The 23208-nt window shown below is 43.3% G+C and overlaps 1 protein-coding gene across 1 annotated transcript in view; it reads left to right on the top strand.

The window, feature by feature from the left end:
- Nucleotides 1-22125, top strand: part of Topaz1 (testis and ovary specific TOPAZ 1) — a 44164-nt gene extending 22039 nt beyond the window's left edge. The window contains exons 9-20 of the mRNA XM_042665904.1: nt 15-78; nt 2962-3113; nt 3696-3788; nt 6609-6724; nt 7492-7558; nt 10024-10198; nt 11131-11231; nt 12962-13127; nt 16228-16392; nt 19326-19529; nt 19849-20032; nt 21841-22125. Coding sequence (XP_042521838.1) covers nt 15-78; nt 2962-3113; nt 3696-3788; nt 6609-6724; nt 7492-7558; nt 10024-10198; nt 11131-11231; nt 12962-13127; nt 16228-16392; nt 19326-19529; nt 19849-20032; nt 21841-22060 — 1707 coding nt within the window. The 3' untranslated portion in view covers nt 22061-22125. The remainder of the gene's footprint in view (nt 1-14; nt 79-2961; nt 3114-3695; nt 3789-6608; nt 6725-7491; nt 7559-10023; nt 10199-11130; nt 11232-12961; nt 13128-16227; nt 16393-19325; nt 19530-19848; nt 20033-21840) is intronic.
- The last annotated feature ends 1083 nt before the right edge of the window (nt 22126-23208 follow it).

The raw sequence follows: 23208 nt of genomic DNA, 5'->3' as shown, positions 1-23208 counted from the left end.
CATAATTTTCATAGGTTTGCATGGATGTGTTTAAGAAATACATAAGCATCAATGAGATATGCTTGCTGCAGCGTGCAGGTATGAAACAATTCAGTAATTATTTCTAATTTATCAATAAGAGTGTTTTCATAATGTGCTGGTGTGTAATCTTAATTCAGTGCTCTTAAAATATGAAAATAGTACCTTACCTAAGAGTGGCTTTCTTGGCCATAGAAAGGAGTAAATATGGGGCTGGAAAGGTGGCTCAGTGGTAGAGTGCTAGCCTTGCATGCTTGAGGCCCTGGGTTCGATTCCTCAGCACCCCATAAGCAAAAAGAAAAAAGCTGGAAGTGGCACTGTGGCTCAAGTGGTAGAGCACTAGCCTTGAGCTGAAGAGCTGAGGGACAGCACCCAGGCCCACAGTTCAGGCCCCACGACCGGACCTAAAAAAAAAAAAAAGGTAAATATAATGCTGGGTATTTTTGTTTGTTGTTGTTGTTTTGTCGGTCATGGGGCTTGAACACTGGGCGCTGTCCCTGCGCTCTTCAGCTCAAGGCAAGCGCTCTACCCCTTGAGCCACAGTGCCACTTCTGGTTTCCTAGTGGTTTATTGGGGATAAGAGTCTCACGGACTTTCCTGCCCAAGCTGGCTTTGAACCGTGATCCTCAGATCTCAGCCTCCTGAGTAGCTAGGATTACAGGCACAAGCCACCGGCACCCGGCAAGCATGCTGTTTTAATTTAAAAAACTGCTATCTACCCGCCACTATATCTTACTTATACAATAATATTTTCATGAGTTTGAAATTTTATTTACATATCTCATATGTACAGGCTCATGCCTGTAATCCTAGCTACTCAGGAGGCTGAGATCTATGGATCACAATTCAAAGCCAGCCCAGGCAGAAAAGTACCCATGAGTGTCTTATCTCTAATTAACCACTCAAAAACCAGGATTGGCACTGTGGCCCAAGTGGTAGAGTGCTAGCCTTGTGCACAGAGAGGCTCAGGGATAGTGCTCAGGCCCTGAGTTTAAGGCCCACAACCAGAAAAAAAACAGAAAAAAGAAAAAGATAATTGTTAATTAACCTTTTAATCTGTCAGAAGATAGCTTGGCTCTGGTGGCTCATGCATGAAATTTGTTGAGGATCACAGTTCAAAGCCAGCCTGGGTGGAAAAGTCCAGAAGACTCCATCTCAAATTAATTAGCAAAAAGCTAGGCTGGAGGTATGGCTCAAGAGGTAGATGGAGATAAACATCTCATGGGCTTTTTTTCTGCCTGGGCTTGAATTGAACCACAATCCTCAGATCTCAGCCTGCTGAGTAGCTAGGCTTACAGGCGTGAGCCACCAGTGGCCAGCCATTCTCTGTATGGTGTCAGTTGATCGACTTTTTAATAGGCAACTATGTAGAAATGGTGAAGAAAAGAAAAAACAGCAGCAAGAATTCATCTGTATGTACCGAAGGGGGAGAAAATGTAGTATATAAGACAGCTGCATAATCAAGTTGAATATTATTATGTAGTATTATTCAGGTTGCTAAGAATTACAAATTTTAACATTATTAGTATTGATTCAATATGGAGTTTGAACTCAGGACCTCCCACTTGCTAAGACAAACACTCTACCACTTGTACCATGGCCTTGTCTTTCTGCTTTATTGCTTTTCAAACAGGACCTGGGGCCAAGTTTGCACAAGCAGCCTTGGGCTGCGTTTGCCACACGGGCGGGATTACAGGCATGGCCATCTCACCTGGCCTGTTTTTGAGTAGGATCTTGCTAACTCTTTGCCCTGCTGGCTTTGAACTGCAGCCCCACTATTTCTCTCTTCCAAGTGTCTGCATTTCAGGCATGCGCCACATGAACTTTTTAGTTGTGGTACTGAACCTTGTCATGAGTGATTGACTTTTGCAAGTAATCCAGCCTAGTGATAAGTATTTCTAGTAGAAATAATGAATACAAGAGTAAATCCAAGGGGCTGGGGCTCTAGCTCGGTGGAAGAGCACTTGAGCAAATGCAAGCCCTTGAGTCTGGTCCTCAGCTCTGCAAAAATAAATCCAAAAGTAACTTTTACTGAACCGTTTTAGGGGTTAAAAAAGAGAAAAATGAGCATGCGTCAGAGTAGTCTTGCACCTGTCACCAAATTGTACGACTCTTTATGCATGACCAGGCTGCGTACAAGCCTCCCCACATACCCACACACCCCCACCCCCATCCCTGGCTTCCTGGTAGGTTGACTCCCCAGGACTCACTCTGAAAAAATATCAGTATTTGGCATTTTGGATTTTTTTTTGAGCTCTTTTGCTCACAGCTAGCGTTCTAACCACTTTTTTTTTTTTTTTTTTGTCGGTCATGGGGCTTGAACTCTGGGCCTGGGCGCTGTCCCTCAGCTCTTCAGCTCAAGGCGAGCGCTCTACCACTTGAGCGACAGCGCCACTTCCGGTTTTCTGGTGGTTTATTGGAGATAGGAGTCTCACGGTCTCTCCTGCCCGGGCTGGCTTTGAACTGAGATCCTCAGATCTCAGCCTCCTGAGTAGCTAGGATTACAGGCGTGAGCCACCAGCGCCCAGCTTGCGTTCTAACCACTTTGAGCCATAGCTCCACTTCTAGTTTTCTATGGTTCATTGGAGATAGGAGTCTCATGGGGACTGTCCTGCCGGGACTGGCTTTGAATCTCAATCCTCACATCTCGGCCTCCTGAGTAGCTAGGATGACAGGCGTGAGCCACCATACCCAGTGGATTTTATTTTATTACTTTTTGTGAATAGTATGAATCTAACGGTTGAGCTTGCTCAGTTAACTTCCAACATCTGTTTGCCATTTTGACTTTTGCTTTAATTTTCATCAAATACTGCTGCTACTGCTCCAATATTGCTGGTAGCTTTTAATAGGTGAATTTACACTCGTTCTTTGAGTATAGGAAAATCATGTAATTTGGGAAACACGGATACTGTAGCTGCAATGACTGTGTGTTTTCACTTGCAGTAAACTTATTTATGGAATTCTACAGAAATTTTCCTCCGGGTATATACTTTGATTTACAAGTCTTAAATGAGCTTCTAATGTCTTTACTCAAGCATTGTTTATTGAAAGAAGTATTTCAGGTAGTGAACCTCAGCATAATGGTTAAAATACCGGTAAGTGACAAGAAAACTTGTTTGTTTTTTTTCCGGTTGGTCCTGGGGCTTGAACTTGGGGCCTGGGCACAGTCCCTGAGCTCTCTTTTGCTCAAGGGGAGCACTCTACCATTAAAGCTACAGCAGCCACTTCTGGTTTGTTGTTTTTTTTTTTGGGGGGGGGGGCAGTTGTAGGGCTTGAACTCTGGGCCTGGGCGCTGCCCCTGAGCTCTTCAGCTCAAGGCAAGCGCTCTACCACTTGAGCCACCGCGCCATTTCCAATTTTCTTGTGGTTTATTGGAGATAAGAGTCTCACGGACTTTCCTGCCCAGGCTGGATTTAAATGCAGTCCTCAGGTCTCAGCCTCCTGAGTAGCTAATATTATAGGTGTAAGCCACCAGCACCCAGCAAGAAAACATTTTTTAACATTTTAAGTGAGGTGGGGCTTTTTTGTTATATTTGTTTGAAGCTAGCAGTTTAATTTCTGTACCTATTAAACACTTCCTAGTGAACATTTGTAGTTTTCAGCATAAACAAGCTTGAGAAACTTTATACTGCAAGAAAAACTTTAAAATCAATGTCATTTTTTTTTTGTTTTATCAGCCTGCCCCACAGATAATCCTAAAAATATTTGAGCATGTGGCAACTTTGAAATTAAGGAATGCGGTGCCTGCTCTAATTGATATCTTCTGCAAGGTATGATTTGTCTCTTTTATTCTTTAGAATAAGCAAACAAATGATTATTTCCACATAACCCTCATCTGCCTTTTTATTCTTTTTGTTGTTGTTCATCGTGGGGCTTGAACTCTGGGCTTGGGCACTGTCCCTCAGCTCTTCAGCTCAAGGCTAGCACTCTACCACTTGAGCCACAGTTTTCTGAGTGGTTCATTGGAGATAAGAGTCCCACAGACTTTCTTGCCTAGGCTGGCTTTGAACCGTGATCCTCAGATCTCAGCTTCCTGAGTAGATAGGATTACAGGCGCGAGCCACCGGCGCCCCAACTATTCATGTTGTTTTTAGAAACATCCTTTTTTTTTTCTTCTGAAATAGACTATAAAAATATCTTCTCCAAAAGATACACACAACATACAGAGTAATTACATATACATTCTTATATATCCACATACATTTTATATACTGACACATATTTTTATGTGCCAATTTTATTTATACCAAAACATATAGAAAATAGTGACTGAAACGACTGAATTTCAAACATTCCTCAGCTCAGTATTTCAACACTCACCCTGAACATTGCAGCCTCTTCAGTGCCACCTTATTCCCAGAGTGACATGGGAGACCTAGTCAGAACACCACAATAGGACTGCTAGCCAGGTGCAGTAGACAGGTGCCAATGGCTTGGGAGGCTGAGGTCAGGAGGATTTCAGTTTGAGGCTAGTCTGGTATACATACATGCCAGACCCTTTCTGCACCAATAGCTGGTCGTGGTGGCATGTGCCCATCATCCTAGCTACTTGGGGAGCTCAGGTGAGGAGGACCAGGATGGTCCCAGGCCAGCCTGGGCAGAAAAGTATATGAGACTTCACAGCCAGATAAGTTGCCATGGTGGCCGGAGTGCCGTCTCAGCTACAAAGGGAAGATTTAAGGGGGTTTGGGGAGGGGGGGATTGCAGCTCAGGGGTGTACTCCAAATATGGGAGGGAGAATCAAGATCCTATCTCAAAAATAACCAGTGAATGTTCACGCCCATCATCCCAGCTACTCTGGAGGTAGAGATTTGAGGATACTGGTTTAAAGCCTGCCCGGGCAGTGAGACTCTTATCTCCAATAAATGACTTGGGAAAAACTGGGAGTGGTGCTGTGGCTCAAGTAGTAGAGTGCTGGCCTTGAGCAAAAGAAGCTCAGGGATAGGACCAGGGCCTGAGTTCAAGCCCCAGGACCACCACACACACAAAAAATCATTGACATACTCCCTTAGCTCTCTCCATCTGAGCCGAGGGAAATGAAGAACTTTAGACACAAGACTTTATGAATTAAGAGGGGAAATCTTTGAATTCTTTTTTTTTTTTTTTTTTGAGCCATAGTACCACTTCTAGCTTTTTCTGTTAATGTGGTACTGAGGAATCGAACTCAGGGCTTCATGCATCCTAGGCAAGCACTTTACCACTAAGCCACCTTCCCAGTCCTGAATTCATTTGTTAAAGTCAAACCTTTTTATGTAGGCAGCTGATGACCAAGGTTACTAATTTAACAAGGAATCAGCAGGTTTTCCTGGCTAACGCCTATGGAAGCTGCAAGGTTGATATTTCTCAGAAAATTTACAATAGAGCCCAGCACTAGTGGCTCATGCTTGTAATCCTAGCTACTTCAAAGGCTAAGATCTTAAGATGGAGATTTCAAGCCAGACCAGGCAGGAAAATCCATGAAATTCGTATCTTGAACTCGGGGTGTGGGTGCTGTCCCTGAGCTCTGGCTCAATCTCGAACTCGGGGCCTAGGTGCTGTCCCTGAGCTCTGGCTCAAAGTGGTAGAGCACTAGCCCTTGAGCACAAAAGCTCAGGGAGAGCTCTCAAACCCTAAGGTTCAAGCCCCAGGACTGGCATAAAAAAACAATTACAAGCAGAGATGATATCTGAACACTGCATGTCAGATAAGAGGTACAAGTAACAAAGTGGTTGAAATTACTGAGAATGGAAAGAAAATTCAATTTTATATTAAAATAATTATCCCATTTTTTTCTTTCAAATCTTTGTTTTTTGTCGGCCATGGGGCCTGAACTCTGGGCCTGGGTGCTGTCCCTCAGCTCTTCAACTCAAGGCGAGTGCTCTACCACTTGAGCCACAGCGCCACTTCCTGCTTTTTTCTTTTTGCTTATATGGTGCTGAGGAATCGAACCCAGGGCCTCATGCATGCAAGGCAAGCACTCTACCACTGAGCCACCTTCCCAGCCCCTCCTTCAGTTCTTAAACAAGGGCATCTCACATTTGAAGAAAATACTTTTGAAATATTATTATTGTTTTAATTCTACTTTATACATGTTTCACTCCTCATCATTTCACATAATAGCTTTTCAACTCTTATAAAAATAGTATGAAATACTGTTTTGAAAATACTATTTTAAAAATATAGAGCAAGGAATGTGTCTTAGTGGTAAAGTGCTTGCCTAGCATGTATGAGGCCCCTGAGTTTGATTCCTTGGTCCCATATAAATAAACACACACACACCCAAATAATAATAATAATAATATAGTACTTACAAGTATTATAAGTATTGGTTTTCTTTCTTGTTCTTGTTGTTTTGTGCTGGTATGGGGCTCCAACTCAGGTGCTCTGACTTGGTTTTATGTATTCAAGACTGACACCCTACCATATGAACTACAGCTCCATTTCCCATTTTTTACTGGCTAATGACTCTCATGAACTTTTCCACCCAGACTGACTTTGAACCACAATCCTCAGAGCACAGCCTCCTGGATTTCAGCCATGAGCCACCTGCTTACGCTCATGTTTTTGTAAGAATGACCTTTTTTTTTTTTTTTTTTAATTCTCTTTTATAGTTTGTTGAAGCTGGAATAATGCTTGACCCAGAACACTTGAACTATATCGTTGAGCTTTTATACCAAACCCAGGCTTCCAAACAAGAAATCACCGCTGTTCTGGAAATCAAAGCCAGGTGAGACTAAAGTACACGTATTTTGACAGGGATCTAGGAAGGATGAAGGCAAAGCATCTTCATAGCTTCCCATGAGAAGCCCTTCTGCCATCTTTTCCTAAAATTCTACTTCAGTCAGGCTGAAAGGAATAAAATCTCCTGTGTTACTGCTTGCTTGATTCCACTTAATGCACTCTTATTGTAGGCCTACCTACTTCCACTCAAGAATGTCATGATGGCGTGGTGCCGGTGGCTCCCGCCTGTCATCCTAGCTACTCAGGAGGCTGAGATCTGAGGATCACTGGTCAAAGCCAGCCCGGGCAGGAATGTCTGCGAGACTCTCATCTCTACTGACCCACCAGTAAACTGGACGTGGGGCTGTGGCTCAAGTGGTAGAGCACTTGCCTTGAGCAAATGAGTCCCCTTGTTGGACTTCTTGCTTTGTTGATTTAGACCTGGATCTTTGTAGAATAGGGAAGGTTATGTGCGGGTGGGGAGAGCAGTTGATTGCCCTTCCTTTCCCTGTACTGGGTGATTTTGAAGTATGACTGCATGAGGATTAAGTTTCTTCCTTCTCTTGCTATCCATGGTTTGTGGAGGAAGTAATGTAGGTAGATACCTAAACAGTTGCCAATTCCCTTTACTCTTAAGTTTTTAGGGCATATTTTCTGCATCCATTTTTCTCAAGTCTCAGGTATAAATAGAACAAATTGACTTCAAGCATTAATGACTTCTGGGGTGGAGGGTGAAGAAAGATACACATATTTAACCTTTTCCTATCATTAAAGGTTACGGATGAAGCAATTTAAAATGAGCTGGAAGAATGATTTAGAGTCAGCCTTGAATGAAGTAGAGGTATGGCATTACTTTTTTTTTAATAGTTGGTGGGACTTCTGAAGATCAGTAATAGCAAAAATAGTTGAATCATAATCATACTTCAGGAAGAATTTTAGTAATGGAGCTACTAGAGAAAACGCTTACTTTTTATCACATTAATATTTTGCCCATGACTTATACCTATTGTAATCCTACCTACTCAGTAGGCAGAGATCTGAGAACTGTGGTTAAAAGACAGCCCAGACAGGAAAGTCTGTGAGACTCTTATCTCCAGTTAACTACTGAAAAAAAAAACAGAAGTGGTTCACAAGTAGTAGTGTGCTAGCCTGGAGCACAAAAGCTCAGGGTTGGCTCCCAGACCCTGAGTTCAAGCCCCAGGACTAATACAAAAAAATTAATATTTTAATTTCTAGAGTTCTGGGTTGGGAATGAAGCTTGGTGGTAGATTACTTACCTAGCAAGCATGAGGCCCTGGATTTGGTTTCCAGTACTATAAGAAACAAATCTAGGTTTACACATTATTCTAAAATTAATACTAAGGGTTGGAGATATGGCTAAGCAGGGGAGTGGCTGCCTAGCAAGCACAAAGCCTTGAGTTCAGACCTCAGTAATGCCCTCACCCCCCCAAAAAAGTAAAATTGATTCTTAAATAATAGTTTGCCGCCAGGTGCTGGTAGCTCACACCTATAAATCCTAGCAACTCAGGAGGCTGAGATCTGAGGACCATAGTTTGAAGCCAGTCCAGGCATGAACTGCCTATGAAACTCTTACTTCCAGTAAACTATTCATAAGAAGCCGGAAGTAGAACTGTGGCTCAAGTGGTAGAGCACTAGCCTTGAGCAAAAGAAGCTCAGGGACAGCGCTCAAGCCCTGAGTTCAAGCCCCAGGTTCAGCAAAAACAAAAAACTGTTTGCCTTCAAAATTCGCTTGAGGTAAAATAATGATGATCCAAGATGAATCTTTAATTCTGTGGCTGGGCAGACAAGCGCTGCTAACTTTGTCCATGTAGAGCTCTGGTATGTGAGACTGACAGCACCAGGACCACGCTGCCCTCTCCTGGCAGAAATAAGTAACTGTGGTCTTTCAAGTTTAATATCTGTTTGTATTCATAATTATTGGTCTGCTCTGACCTAGTGTGCTTATATCCTTTTATTTTATTATTTTTGTTGGTCATGAGGCTTGAACTCTGGGCCTGGGCGCTGTCCCTCAGCTCTTCATCTCAAGGTGAGTACTCTGCCACTTGAGCCACAGTGCCATTTCCAGTTTTCTGGTGATTCATTGGAGATAAAAGTCTCACGGACTTTCCTGCCCAGGCTGACTTTGAACCGCGATCCTCAGACCTCAGCCTCCTAAGTAGCTAGAATTACAGGCATGAACCACCAGTGCCCAGCTGTGTTTATATCGTTGAAACAACTTTTTTGTTATAGAAAATTACATCTTAATTTAAAATAGAAAGTACTAAGAAGAGAACACATTTACTGGAATTAGCTTTGTAGTCCATTTTGTAGAAATGTAATGCCCAAAATACTAAGCAGACCCCCAATCATAAATGGTCAAATAACAGTAAAATGTAATCCCTAAAGGCAGTAAATCAATGTATGAAAGGAATAAAACACTATATTGTGGTAGACAAGCTCGCACTGTGCTGCTTACCATCTGTCTCATGAAACTCATCTCTGTCCACTTCTGCTTTATCAGTGATGTCGTTATTAAGAACCCTAGGAGCCGGGCCAATGGCTCACGCCTGTAATCCTGGCTACTGTGGAGGCTGAGATCTGAGGATGGCTGTTCAAAGCCAGCCCGGGCAGGAAAGCCCATGAGACTCTATCTCCAATAAACCACCAGAAAAGTGGAAGTGGCGCTGTGGCTCAAGTGGTAGAGCACTCGCCTTAAGCTAAAGAGCTGAGGGATAGCTCCCAGGCCCAGAGTTTAAGCCCCAGGACTGACCAAAAAAAAAAAAAAAAGAACTCTAGGAACTAGTTGAAGGTTGGCTGGGTCCTGTTGGCTCATGCCTGTAATCCCGAGCTACTCAGGAGGCTGAGATCTGAGGATCACAGTTTGAATCTAACCCTAGCAGAAAAGTCCATGAGAGTCTTATCTCTAACCACCAAAAAGCGGGAAGTGGAACTGAGGTAAATCACTAACCTTGAGGAAAAAGAAAAGCTCAGGGACAATGCCCAAGCTGAGTTCAAGCTATAGGACTAGCACCTCCTCCCCCCCCCCCTAAAAAAATGGTTGTTACCTGAAGTTCATAGAGATTTGCTAGTCAGAAAACTTACTATAGATATAGCAGTATCCCATTACTGTACTGTTGATGTTATGCATGTCTGAAAGCTTATAAGATTGTTTTAGACCTTACGTTCCCCTAATTTCTACTTAGCTAATCCGTGTGTCTGAACTAGAACCTATGTTACAGAAGTGACAGTTTTCCCCTTTCTTTTCTTTCCTTCCCCTCACCGCCCCCCAAAACGTAATGTTGATAGGATTGTAAGGAAAAATGTGACTGGACCAAATTGGGAAACCTATACATTAACATCAAAATGAGCTGCGAAAAATTTGTAGATTTCCAGAGATTTTGTACTTGTATCGCTGAAACACTCACAAAAGACTATAAAGAAGAAACACCAGTGGTTCCTTTTTGTGAATTTGCTGAGACAGGTAAAATGTCACTGTCTTGGTGTGTGTATTGGTTGGTTGAAAGGGGTACTGTTCTCACAATCTCCATGCTGAGAGTTTAGTGTGGCAGGTTGCTTGATGAATTTTTCCACCTGCTTATGGTTACCTTGAACGACAATTATACTGGGGCAAATGATTGTTTTTCTTATGTGCAAGTCCTGAGGTTTGAACTCAGGGCCTGGACACTATCCTTGAGTTTTCTGCTCAAGGCTAGAACTCTACCACTTTGATCCACAGATTCATTTCCAGCTTTTTGGTAGTTAACTGAAGATAAGAGTCTCATGAACTTTCTTGCCTGGGCTGGCTGTGAACTGCGACCCTCAGATCTCAGCCTCCTGAGTCACTAGGATGACAGGCATGAGCCACTAACACCATGTACTGGCTTTTAATGTCAGATGTTTATTATTACTTTTCGGTTACAATGGTTAAAACTAGTAGTACCTTGTACCAGTATACTGGAGGTGTTCAATATTTACTGTTACAAGACAAGAAAATTTGTATGGCTTTGAGATGTTTTCCCCCCAGTCCTGGGGCTTGAACTCAAGACCTGAGCACTGTCCCTGAGCTGCTTTTGCTCAAGGCTAGCACTCTACCACTTGAGCCACAGAGCAATTTATGGCTTTTTCTGTGTATGTGGTACTGAGGAATTGAACCCAGGGTTTCATGCATGCTAGGTAAGCACTCTACCACCAAGCCACATTCCCAGCTATTCGCTTTACTTTTTAAACAAGTCTCTAAAATATAAACCAATTAGCTCACAGGCTATATACAACGGACTAGATTTGGCCAGTAAGCCATACTAAGCCAGAGTTTTATCTTTGTTGTCCTGTCTAACAGTAGTTGTATGTTAATTTGCCTTTTCTGGCATCCTAAGTGACTTTCACTGACCTGAATATTCCTGTGTTGTGTTTCAGTTAGCAAAGACCCACAGCACAGTGAAGTAGACAGAACTTTGCTGGGAAGAATTGGAATCAGTACCATGTACTTCTACCATCAGTTACTGCAGTGGTGCAAGGTACGTTATTAAATTTTACGTTTGGGGTTGGAATATAGCTCAGTGGCAAATTGCTTGTCTAGCAAGTGCAACATCCTCAAAAAAAATAAATTTTATGTTTGGATTGGCACAGAGTGTTAGCTTAAATACTGTGAATAAATTATGGGTCTTAGATTAATTCAGGGTGATTAATCAACAAAACTCATTTAGAATTACCTCTTGGAATGCTCTAGGACAGAATATCCTTATATCTCTTTTTTTTTTTTTTTGTCAGTTGTAGAGCTTGAACTCAGGGCCTGGGCACTGCAGCCTGAGTGCTCAAGGCTAGTGCTCTACTGCTTGAGCCACAGCACCACTAATGGTTTTTAAGTGGCTAATTGGTGATAAGAGTCTCACAGAGCCAGGCTCTGGTGGCTCACACCTGATGATCTCGGTTCGAGGCCAGCCCTGGGCAGGAAAGTCCATAAGACTCTTATCTCCAATAAGCCACCAGAAAACTGGAAGTGGCACTGTGGTTCAACTGGTAGAGGGCTCTCAATGAGCTGAAGAGCTGAGGGACAGCGCCCAGGCCCAGAGTTCAAGCTTCAAGACCATCAACAACAACAACAACAAAAAAGAGTCTCACAGGGACTTTTCTGCCCAGGCTGGCTTCAAACCACGATCTTTGGATCTCAGCCTCTTGAGTAGCTACAATTATAGTCATGAGCCATCGGTGCCTGGATATCCTTGCATCTTGATGTGTAACTTTCTGAGCTTTAGCTCATAATGAAAGTAGTCTTGTAGTGACTGAGATAATACCATTTTTCTACTCCTTAGGTTTCCCTGAGGTGGTAAGTGAGTTAGAGACTCAGTAATTAAGTTCAGAGAGAGGGCAGGGAAATCCAACACGGAAGCAGAATTACAGAGTTAATAGAATAATTGGGAATGTGGCACTACTCATTAGTACACTGCGCATCTCATTACTGCTCATTTCTTTAAGGAGGTCATTTCATAGCTGGGTACAATAACATGTAATTCCCTGGCCACTTGTATGTATACAGAATGCATGAATTTAAAAAAAAAAAGCTTCGCCAGTCACTGTTGTCATCCTTGCTCACACCTTGTCATCCTAGCTACCCAGACGGTTGAGATCTGAAGATCACAGTTCAAAGGCAGCGGGGCAGGAAAGTCCATGAGACTCTTACCTATGGTGAATCACCAAAAAAGCCATTGGTGGAGCTGTGACTCAAGTGGTAGAGTGCCAGCTTGGAGCAAAGGAGTCAAGGGAGAAGTGACTGACGAGGCCCTGAAGTCAAGGCTCAGTACCAGCACCAGCACGATAGACAGACAGACAGACAGACAGATTAAAAACTATTTGCAGCCAATTGTTTTGATCATTTTTTCCTGCTAGCATCTATCTAGATGTGATGCCACCATCTTCATTCCCATTGTCTTTCCCTCTTGTATCTCAGACTGGACAACAGAAAAGGAGAAAAGGTAGTTTTCTGCATTAAGGCAAGAGTGAAATGCGAAGGGGAGGACGCGGAGAATACAGAGTTGCTTGATGAGAAGAGCCTCCTGCTGGTGCTGGGAGGGGCTGGTTACTATGGTTACTAAATTCCCCTTCCTTCCTTCCCTCCCTCCCTTCAGAAGTGTAGGGTGGATGGCGCACACTGCAAACTGGCCCTCTGCATACCAGTCGTCAACTTTTTGTGTCCCTCTAACGTGACAAGTGATTACTGCTCAGCTTCTCTTCCTGTTTTTCACTCTAGGGAAGAAAGGTCTTAGATAAACTATACGAACTAAAAATACACTTTACAAGTTTAAAAGGACTTACAGGACCTGCAAAGTTAGCACCAAGATGTCAAATTGTGAACATTGCAGCGGAGATTTTTCTAAAAACTGGAAGCCTGGATGGTGCCCTCTGGGTACTAAGGGGTAAGTTTTAATATATGCAAGAATGTATTTATATATATGTATATGTTAAATGTGTGTTAAACATATGTTAATTTTTTATAAATTCTAATCTGTGCAGTCACTTTGAGTAGATGCTGAACTCTGAAATAATAGACTTAATTACTATTTTTTTGTTGTGTTACTTGAACTTGGCCTGAGCTCCTTTTGCTCAAGCCTTGCATTCTACCACTTGAGCCACAGTGCCACTTCTGGTTTTCTGGTGTTTCATTGGAGATAAGAGGCTCTTAGAAGCTGGGCACCAATAGCTCACGCCTGTAGTCCTAGCTACTTGGGAGGCTGAGATCTAAGGATCATGGTTCAAAGCCATCCCAGGCAGGAAAGTCTGTGAGACTCCTATCTCCAATAAACCACTAGAATACTGGAAGTGGCGCTGTAGCTCAAGAGGTAGAGCACTTGACTTGAGCTGAAGAGTGCAGTGACAGCCCCCAAGCCCAGAGTTCAAACCCCACAACCAACCAGCAACAACAACAACAAAAAAGAGTCTCACAGACTTTCCTGCCCAGCTGGCTTTGAACCACGATCCTCAGATCTCAGCCTCCTGAGTAGCTAGGATGACAGGCAAGAGCCACCGGCACCCAGCATAACTGATTTTTATATTTAACATAATCTTCATAATTTTTAAATATACAATAAATAAATAAAGCAACACCTCAGATGATTAGTTTAGGTGCTGCCTATCATTCATAGATTCATAGATAGATAGATAGATAGATAGATAGATAGATAGATAGATAGATAGATAGATAGATAGATAGATAGATAGAGACAGACAGACAGACAGACAGACAGACAGACAGATAGATAGATGATAGAAAATCACAATATATAATGCCTTTCTGTATTGCAGTGTTTTTAAATACCAAAGATGCTAGCTCTTGATCTGTTAGATATTTATAAAATTTGCTCAACTTTTCACTTTCCTGTAACTCTTAATTATATACATTTACATTTTTCTTTTGCCTTTTTTTTCTACTTCACAAACTGCTCTTTAAGTCCTTTGTATTTTTGTACTTTTTGTATTTTGTACTTTTTCTTGTGTATAATGCTTCAACAGTCCATACCTTTAGCCATCCTAGAATTTCCTATTTACCACTATGTTCCTTGAACTTTGTATTCAGGGCTGGGAATGTGGCTTAGTAGTAGAGTGTTTGCCTAACATGCATGAAGCCCTGGGTTCAATTCCTCAGTACCACATACACAGAAAAAGTCGGAAGTGGTGCTGTGGCTCAAGTGGTAGAGCGCTAGCCTTGAGCAAAAGAAGCTCAGGGACAGTGCTCAGTCCTTGAGTTCAAGCCCCAGGACTGGAAGGAAAAAAAAAAAGACTGTCTCTTAGCTAAGTGCTGGTGGCTCATGCCTACCATCCTAGCTTCTCAGAAAGCTGAGATTTGAGGATTCCAGTTCAAAGCCAGCTCAAGCAGGGAAGTCCATGAGACTCTTAATCACCAAATGCCAGAAGCAGAGGTGTGCCTCAAAGTGATACAGCTCTCTAGTCTTGAGCAAAAAAACTCAGGGACAGTGCCCAAACCAGGAGTTCAAGCCCCACAACCAACAACAAAAAAGAATGACTCTTACAGAAAATCCCCTTATATTTTGATTCTGAGGTAATAAACAAATGGCAGAGATTTACCAAGAATTGAATCAAGCATGAAAGTAGATGATTAGCTTTTATTACTCTAAAATTAGTGTTAAGTATACTAATAAACTTCTATTCCAATCCTCATCTGAAAACCTATGTTTCATAAACATGTCATGGTAAAGTTGTGAACTAAGTAGATTAAATTAAAAGGTCTTTTTTTGGTACTGGACCTTCTGCACTTACTAAGCAAGTGCTTTGCCACTAAGCTACATCCCAGCCCAAAAGGGTTTTTTTGTGTTTTGTTTTCTTTTTTGCCAGTCCTGGTGCTTGAACTCTGGGCCTTGGCGCTGTCCCTGAGCTTCTTTTGTTCAAGGCTAGCACTCTACCACTTGAGCCACAGCACCACTTCCGGCTTTTTCTGTGGATATGGTGCTGAGAAATCAAACCCAGGGCTTCCTGCATGCTAGGCAAGCACTCTACCACTGAGCCACATTCCCAGCCCGCCAGCCCAAAAGTTCAAACTCCCCATGATCAGTTTGTTTGCTTTGGCACATAAAATAATCAACTTATTTACATTCTTTTAAAAATACAGATACATGATTTGGTAAACATCTCAAACAAAGAAGGCTCCCCTTACTGATTTAAATGAGATGGAATTCTCACTATCTTTTTGCCTGGGCTGGCCTCAAACTGTAATTCTCCTGCTCTCTGCCCCGGGTAGCTGGCTAGGGTCACTGAACTTGTCCACTCAAATATTTTATGTTAAAGCACATAGTCACTATATAATCAAACTTTGTTGTATAAAAATAAGGGTTAAGCCAGGCACCGGTGGCTCACACCTGTGTAATCCTAGCTACTCAGGAAGCTGAGATCAGAGGATCACAGTTCAAAGCCAGCCCAGGCAGAAAAGTCCCCTTGAGACTCTTACCTCCAATTAACTACTCAAAAAAAACAAGTGGCACTGTGGCTCAAATGGTAGTGTGCTAGCCTTAAGCACAAAGAGGCTCAGGGACAGGCTCAAGCCCTGAGTTCAAGCCCCACAACAAACAAAAAAATACAACAAGGATTAACCTTAGAATCAATACTGTCTAGAACACTGTCTTAATTATAGCAGCCAGGCACAGTCATCCTAGCTACTCAGGAGGCTGGGTTCTGAGGATCACAGTTTGAAGCCAGTCACAGGGAAGACTGAGAGACTCTTTATCTCCAAATTAATCACGAGCCTTAAGCAAAAAAAGCTCAGGGACAGTGCCCAGGCCAGAGTTCAACCCCTAAGAACCACCAAAAAAAAACCCAAAAAATACAAAAATGAAACTATAGCAAAGTGGCTAGTAGTTGTGGGATAATAGAATAATGATCACCGGTCTCAAGTTGCTCTCATGACCCACATTTAAGCTTTGCCCCTTCTCCAGAAGATACTTTTAAGGCACAAGTTGTGAGTTCACAGTATAAAGCATTTGTTTTTGTTTTGTATTGTTTTTGAAGAATCAGAATGGATCATCAACACACCCCTCTGGCCATGCGACAGATTTGATGTGCTTAATCGACATAACCTGCTGTGCACAATTGCACATGAAGTGCTGGCCAAGAGCCTTTACAGACAGACATTTGAGGTTTTGCAGAACCTTCCAGGTTTTCTGAATTCTCAAGGTATGTTTTTCAAACGCCTAGCTTATCTTTGCCCATCTGGTGTTGGTTAATAAGAATACAGTTCTCCACCTGTTGGGTTTGGGGTTTCTATATATTTTCCTGCATATTTTCTTTAACAAAGTCATTTCCTAAAAAGTGTTCTCTTGCAAATTAAACAATGGCTTCCTGGTGGCTTCCAAAGCAGAAATGCTTTTCTCTTCTAGTTGTTGGTCAACATTTTCCTCATATCCTTTGCCTACCTCTTGTGATGTCAGCAGCCCAAGATGTGTTTAGGGGTCCCTGGCAAGAACTTAAAAGAACTCACTGTAATAAGAGAATGAAGCTAAGTTTCCTCCTCGTGGTGAATCTATGGAACTTGGAATCCATGGGGGAAATAAGAGATGATGGGGTGGAAGGCAGACCACCACCACGGGCCACGGCATATGGAATCTTTCAGGTTAAGGCTTCTGTCATAGGTGGGGAGCAAAATTTGGGTCAGGAATTAGCTGTGAGACCATGGAAATATTCAGCTGAGGACTGGGCTTGTATCATACCCTATAAATCTCCATTTTCCTATTCTACAGATGCCATTACTATGATTAGCATGCTTCTCGTCAGTACCTTCATGGTAGGTTTTTTTTTTAAATTTTGATACAGCAGGCCCTTGATATAGAGGACTGCATTGGTAATGAAACAGAGTGACCATTTTAAGTGTGAGTCTGTGTCTGTGTACTTGCACATGGGCACATACTTGCATGCCAGTTATAGATAGATAGATAGATCTCGATTGATCTGACCAAGACAGACAGACAGATATGCCAGATTTTGGAAGATCCTAAATAACAAACAGGGTTGTCTTTGTGTGTAATGAGGGCTATTCATAAAGAGATCTGAGAAGCCAGGTGCTGGTGGTGGCTCACGCCTGTAATTCTAACTACTCAGGAGGCTGAGATTTGAGGATCGAGGTTCAAAGCCAGCCCAGGCAGGAAAGTCTGTGAAACGCTTTATCTCCAGTAAACCACCAGAAAACCGGAAGTGGGGCTGTAGCTCAAGTGGTAGAGTGCTCACTTTGAGCTGAATTGCTGAGGGACAGCACTCAGGCCCAGAGTTCAAGCCCTTTGACCAACAAAGAAAAAAAGAGAGACCTGAGAAGAGTAAACTAATAAGTTCCTCTAATGGGAAAAGTGAAGAGATTCGTTTCATAATAAGATCACTGAGACATCCTATAGTGAGACATCCCATAGTAATGAAGACCTAGAGCCTTAGTTGTATATACCCCACTGAAGAAAGGGAAGAAAGTTGGATGTCTCCAAGATAACTTCTCATTCCTTTAAGAGCAATTAAAAGAGTTGGGCGCTGGTGGCTCATGCATATAACCCTAGCTACTCAGGAGACTGTGATCTGAGGATCCCAGTTCAAAGCCAGCCCAGGCAAGAAAGTCTGTGAGACTCTATCTCCAATAAATTACTCAGAAAAAGCTGAAAGTAGCACTGTGGTTCAAAGTGGTAGAGCGCTAGCCTTGAGCACAAAGAGACTCAAGGACAGCATCCAGGCCCTGAGTTCAAGCCCCAAGATGGGCAAAAAATAAAAAAGTAGGAATACTCATTGAAAGATTTGTTACTGTTGTCATCAGTCTCACAGACTTTTCTACCCAGACTGGCTTTGAACGGGGATCTTCAGATCTCAGCCTCCTGAGTAGGTAGGGTTATAGGTGTGAGCCACCAGCATCAGGCTTCATTGAGAGATTTTTAAAAGACTTGATTTAGTTATAGTCATGGGCAAATCCAAGAAGGCTGAAGTTACTGAAAACAACATGAAATTATTCAAGACAAGCAAATATGAATTTGTACCTGAACACAAACATCTAAACAACTTTTGAAATCTGGGAGGAACTTCTTTTCACATTGTCCCTCATAAAGGAAAGAAAACAGTTTGGATTTTGTCAAAGCTTTTTAGTTTCTTCCTTAGAAAATACATTAAGAGGGGCTGGGAAGTTGCCTCAGTGGTAGAGCGCTTGCCTTGCATGCCTGAGGCCCTGGGTTCGATTCCTCAGCACCACATAAGCAAAAAGAAAAAAGCCGGAAGTGGCGCTGTGGCTCAAGTGGTAGAGGCGCTAGCCTTGAGCTGAAGAGCTGAGGGACAGTGCTCAGGCCCAGAGTTCAGTCCCCACAACTGGACCAAAAAAAAAGAACCAGAAAGAAAATACATTAAGAGCCGGGTGCCAGTGGCTCATGCCTGTAATCCTAGCTACTCCAGAGGCTGAGATCTGAGGATCATGGTTCAAAGCCAGCCCGGGCAGGAAAGTCCGTGAGACTCTTATCTCCAATAAACCACTAGAAAACCAGAAGCGGCGCTGTGGCTCAAGCGATAGAGTGCTAGCCTTGAGCTGAAGAGCACAGGGACAGCGCCTGGGCCCAGAGTTCAAGCCCCACAACTGACAAAAAAAAAAAAATTAAGAAAATTACACTTTAGGGCTGGGAAGTTGGCTCAGTGGTAGAGCGCTTGCCTTGCATGCTCAAGGCCCTGGGTTCGATTCCTCAGCACCACATAAGCAAAAAGAAAAAAGCCGGAAGTGGCGCTGTGGCTCAAGTGGTAGAGTGCTAGCCTTGAGCTGAAGAGCTGAGGGACAGTGCCCAGGCCCAGAGTTCAGGCCCCACGACCGGACCCAAAAAAAAAAAAAAAGAAAATTACACTTTAGTGGCTGTAACTTCTTTGGCACACAAGAAAAGCCAAGGAAGCCAAAGGATAAAGAAAAAAAAAAAATTGAAAGACCAACATAGGTTTTACCACCACCATCAAAAAAAATAGTAATAATAATCATAAAAAAAACACTTTTTTTTTCCGGGCTGAGATATAGTTTAGTGGCAAAGCACTTGCCTAGTAACATCCTGGGTTCAATCTCCCAAGATCAAAAAGCCAAACAGTTGTTGTTTTTTTCATCTTCTTCATTTCAGAAACTATGGAGATATCCCAGTACAGCCTTCTTTTTAATAAACTTCTTGATGCCTGCATAGAAAGCAACAGTCTTGGCATGTCATCTTCGGTGGCAGAATTCATGATGACAAAGAGTATTCCAATTGAGTTCTCCTTCCTCAGAAGATTAATTACTTCTTTAGGAAGGAGCTGTTTATGGCTCAAAGCTAGAACCCACTACAAAAGTACGTTCCATTTCAGATGTTTTTCATTGGCTATCTATTGGTTTTGAATTTTATTTCCCAAGATCCATCTTTAAAATTCTTTAAATGTGTAAAAATAAGTTGATAAATAGAACTGGTTTTTTTTTTTGTTGTTGTTGTTAAAATGTTATTTCTCTTTTGTTTCCAGTCACTGTGTGTGTGTGTGCCAGGCCTGAGGCTTGAACTCAGGGCCCTGAGCACTGTCTCTTCTTCACTCAAATGGTCACTATAACTATTTTGGAAATTTAGGTTTATATCTATTGGGGTTTTAGTAAACTTTTACCTGTTATTTAATTTTCAGGTGCTCTTTCTTTAGGATGTTATCCACCATTAGAGGGAAATTTATACAGAAAGCTTCTACTGATTCCATCGTATTTATCTGAGATTGAAATGCTTTTAGCTATCGAAATCTTCCTGGTCTCTAACGCTAGTAGTATTCAAAGTCCTGGACCATCTACACAGATGCTACAGATAGTTTTGAAAAGGTTTGTTGATAATAACTTTTTTTCTTTTTTCTTTCTTTCTTTTTTTTGCCAGTCCTGGGACTTGAATCCAGGGCCTGGGCTCTGTCCCCGAACTTCTTTTGTTCAAGGCTAGCACTCTACCACTTGAGCCATACAGTGCCACTTTCGGCTTTTTCTGTTCATGTGGTACTGAAGAATCAACCCAAGGCTTCATGCATGCTCGGCGAGCACTCTACCACTAATCCACTCTACCACTAAGCCCTGGTAATAACTTGTCAGTTGTGGGGCCTGAACTCTGGGCATGGGTGCTGTCTCTCAGCTCTTTAGCTCAAGATTAGCACTCTACCACTAGAGCCACACAGCACCACTTCGGCATTTTCTGTGTATGTGGTGCTGAGGAATCGAACCCAGGGCTTCATGCTTTCTAGGCAAGCACTCTACCACTAAGCCACATTCCCAGCCCTAGTAATAACTTTAACTGTACTCCGTGAAGGTAGAGTATGTCTGCCCTAGGTTATGTATGTGATTGTGTGTGTATAAATATGTATATATACTTTATGTACACGTTACAAGCTTGGTTACATTTACATTGAGAAAGAGACATATTTGAAGCTTAAAACCAAACAATTTAAGATGCTAAGGTAATAAACTCAATGGTAGAGTATTTGCTTAGTGGATGTAAGGCCCTGGATTTTATTTCCAACATTACTAAGAAATAAAAACCAAACAAGTGGCATTCAATAAACACTTTCATGACTTCAAATATGTTACTGAATGTTCAACCTTTCTTGTGTAGTTTGGTACTAAAAAGGTCTTTATCTTTTTTGCTCACTCCAAAAGCTCTAAGGAGCAGGTCTAAAGGGATAGTTTATTAGGTTCATTCAAAAATACTGTTGAGGGGTTGGGAAGGTGACTCAGTGGTAGAGCGCTTGCCTTGCACGCATGAGGCCCTGGGTTCAATTCCTCAGCACCACATAAGCAGAAAAAGACAGAAGTGGCGCTATCGCTCAAGTGGTAGAGTGCTCACCTTGAGCTGAAGAGCTGAGGGACAGTGTGCAGGCCCAGAGTTCACCCCCCATGACTGACAAGAAAAAAAAAAACTATTGAAAATAAAAGCATCAGTCAGGCTCATTTCTATATATTAAAATTACAGGCTCATGCCTTTAATCCTTGGTACTTTGGAGGCTGAGATCTGATGATTGTAGTTCAAAGCTGGCCTGGGCAGAAAAGGCCATGAGATTGATTATAATTGCACAAAAAAGGCAGAAGTGAGCCTGTGGCCTAAGTGGTAGAGAGCTATCCTTGAGCAAAAAAGCTCAGGAATAGCACCCAGGCCCTGAGTTGAGCCCGAGGACTGGCACACACATAAAGCATAAAAAAATGCAAAAAGGGTGATATTGTCATAAAGATACTCATTACCTGACTTATACAATGGTAACCCCTCTGTACAACACCTGAACGATCATAAAATATTTTAAAAGTGAATAAAAAAAAACTTAAAAGCCATTGCTAAAAGAACATGGTGAAAAGACTAATAGTGTGGAAATAGTAAATACAAAGGACTCTGGAAGAAACCCTTTTGCTGCCTTTTAGATACAGCTTCTAGGGCTGGGATGGTGGCTTAGTGGAAGAGTGCTTGCCTAGCATGCATGAAGCCCTGGGTTCAATTCCTCAGCATCACATACACAGAAAAAGCCAGAAATGGTGCTGTGGCTCAAGAGGTAGAGTGCTAGCCTTGAGCAAAAGAAGCTCAGGGACAGCACCCAGGTCCTGAGTTCAAGGATTGGCAAAAAATAAGTTTCTGAGTTTGGGAGGTGTTCACTTTACAGATGTGAAGAAAACAAATCTCGAAGCAAGGATGACTACCAGGCTGCAGTGGAAAGGTTAATAACAGCCGCCCGCATATCAGACCCCAAGCTCTTCATTAAGCACATGACAGTCAACGTGAACAAGGAGCAAGTTTACAGTTTGGAAAACTGTTCAGCCCTGAAGTGGCTGAAAGAGAACATGAAATGGGCTGGGAAGGTATGGCTTTTCACTAACTGTTAGGCATCGAAGGGCTGAGTTGTTGGTTTCGTGGGTTTGTTTGTTTTTTTTTTAAGTTCCAGTAATCATTGTTGAAAATAAAAAGCAATAAAAATAAAGAGCACTCACTGTATTGAGCTTTTGTTCTTTATTGACTTCCAGTGAGGTAATAGTTTCCCAACAATAAAATATATTGGATGGGGATGGAAATGTGGCTCGGCGGTAGAGTGCTCACCTAGCATGCCTGAAGCCCTGGGTTCCATTCCTCAGCACCACAGACACAGAAAAAGCCAGAAGTGGGCTGTGTGGCTCAAGTGGTAGAGTGCTAGCCTTGAGCAAAAGCAGCTCAGGGACAGCGCCCAGGCCCCGAGTTCAAGCCCCAGTACCTGCACACAAAAACCAGAAGAAAAAAAGATCAAAACTGCCTCAGGCTGGGAAGGTGGCTCCGTGGGAGAGCGCTCGCCTAGCATGCAGGGAGCCCCGGGTTCCATTCCTCAGCACCACAGACACAGAAAAAGCCTGAAGTGGCGCTGTGGCTCAAGTGGTAGAGCGCTAGCCTTGAGCAAAAGCAGCTCAGGGACCGTGCTCAGGCCCTGAGTTCAAGCCCCAGGACTGGCACACACAAAAAAACTTCATATGAACGTACCAAGCGGCTGACTGTGCCTGCAAACAGACCTGCAAAGCCCGGCCCCCAAATCGACTCCCGAGCAGAGCTGGCGGAACACTGCGCGCATGCGCACGGGCCGGCGCACGCGCACTCGCGCGTAAGCCGAGGGGGGGGGGAGAAAGGCGGCCTCTTCACTAAGGCCGCGCGCATGCGCAAGGCCGGCGCCGCCCCACCACTCCCGCCGCCGCCGCCGCCGGCGGAGCGCGCTCTGGGTGGGAGTGGAGGGGCGGGGAGTCCTCCGGCAAACCTTGCCTGCCAGTCATCTTCCGACTCCTTCCACCGCTTCCCTCCACGGGCGTCGACGGAAGCGTCCAGGCGGAGCGTCTCTCTTCAGGGGAAACACCCAGTCCAGAAGCCGCGAACTTCAAAACACCGCGGGGGCGCTCGCGTGAACCTGACGTCAGCGCGAGACCTTCCCTCTCCCCGCCCCACCGCCACCACGCCCCCGGGGCGCGCCCCTCAGCGCGCGCGCAGGCGCCGGAGGAGGAAGGCCCGGCACGCGGTA

Source organism: Dipodomys spectabilis, unplaced genomic scaffold (assembly GCF_019054845.1).
Source record: "Dipodomys spectabilis isolate Male_0828 unplaced genomic scaffold, ASM1905484v1 ptg000360l, whole genome shotgun sequence".
NCBI lineage: Eukaryota > Metazoa > Chordata > Mammalia > Rodentia > Heteromyidae > Dipodomys > Dipodomys spectabilis.
Note: the sequence above shows the minus strand (reverse complement) of the source record. Positions and strands in the feature narration are given on the sequence as shown.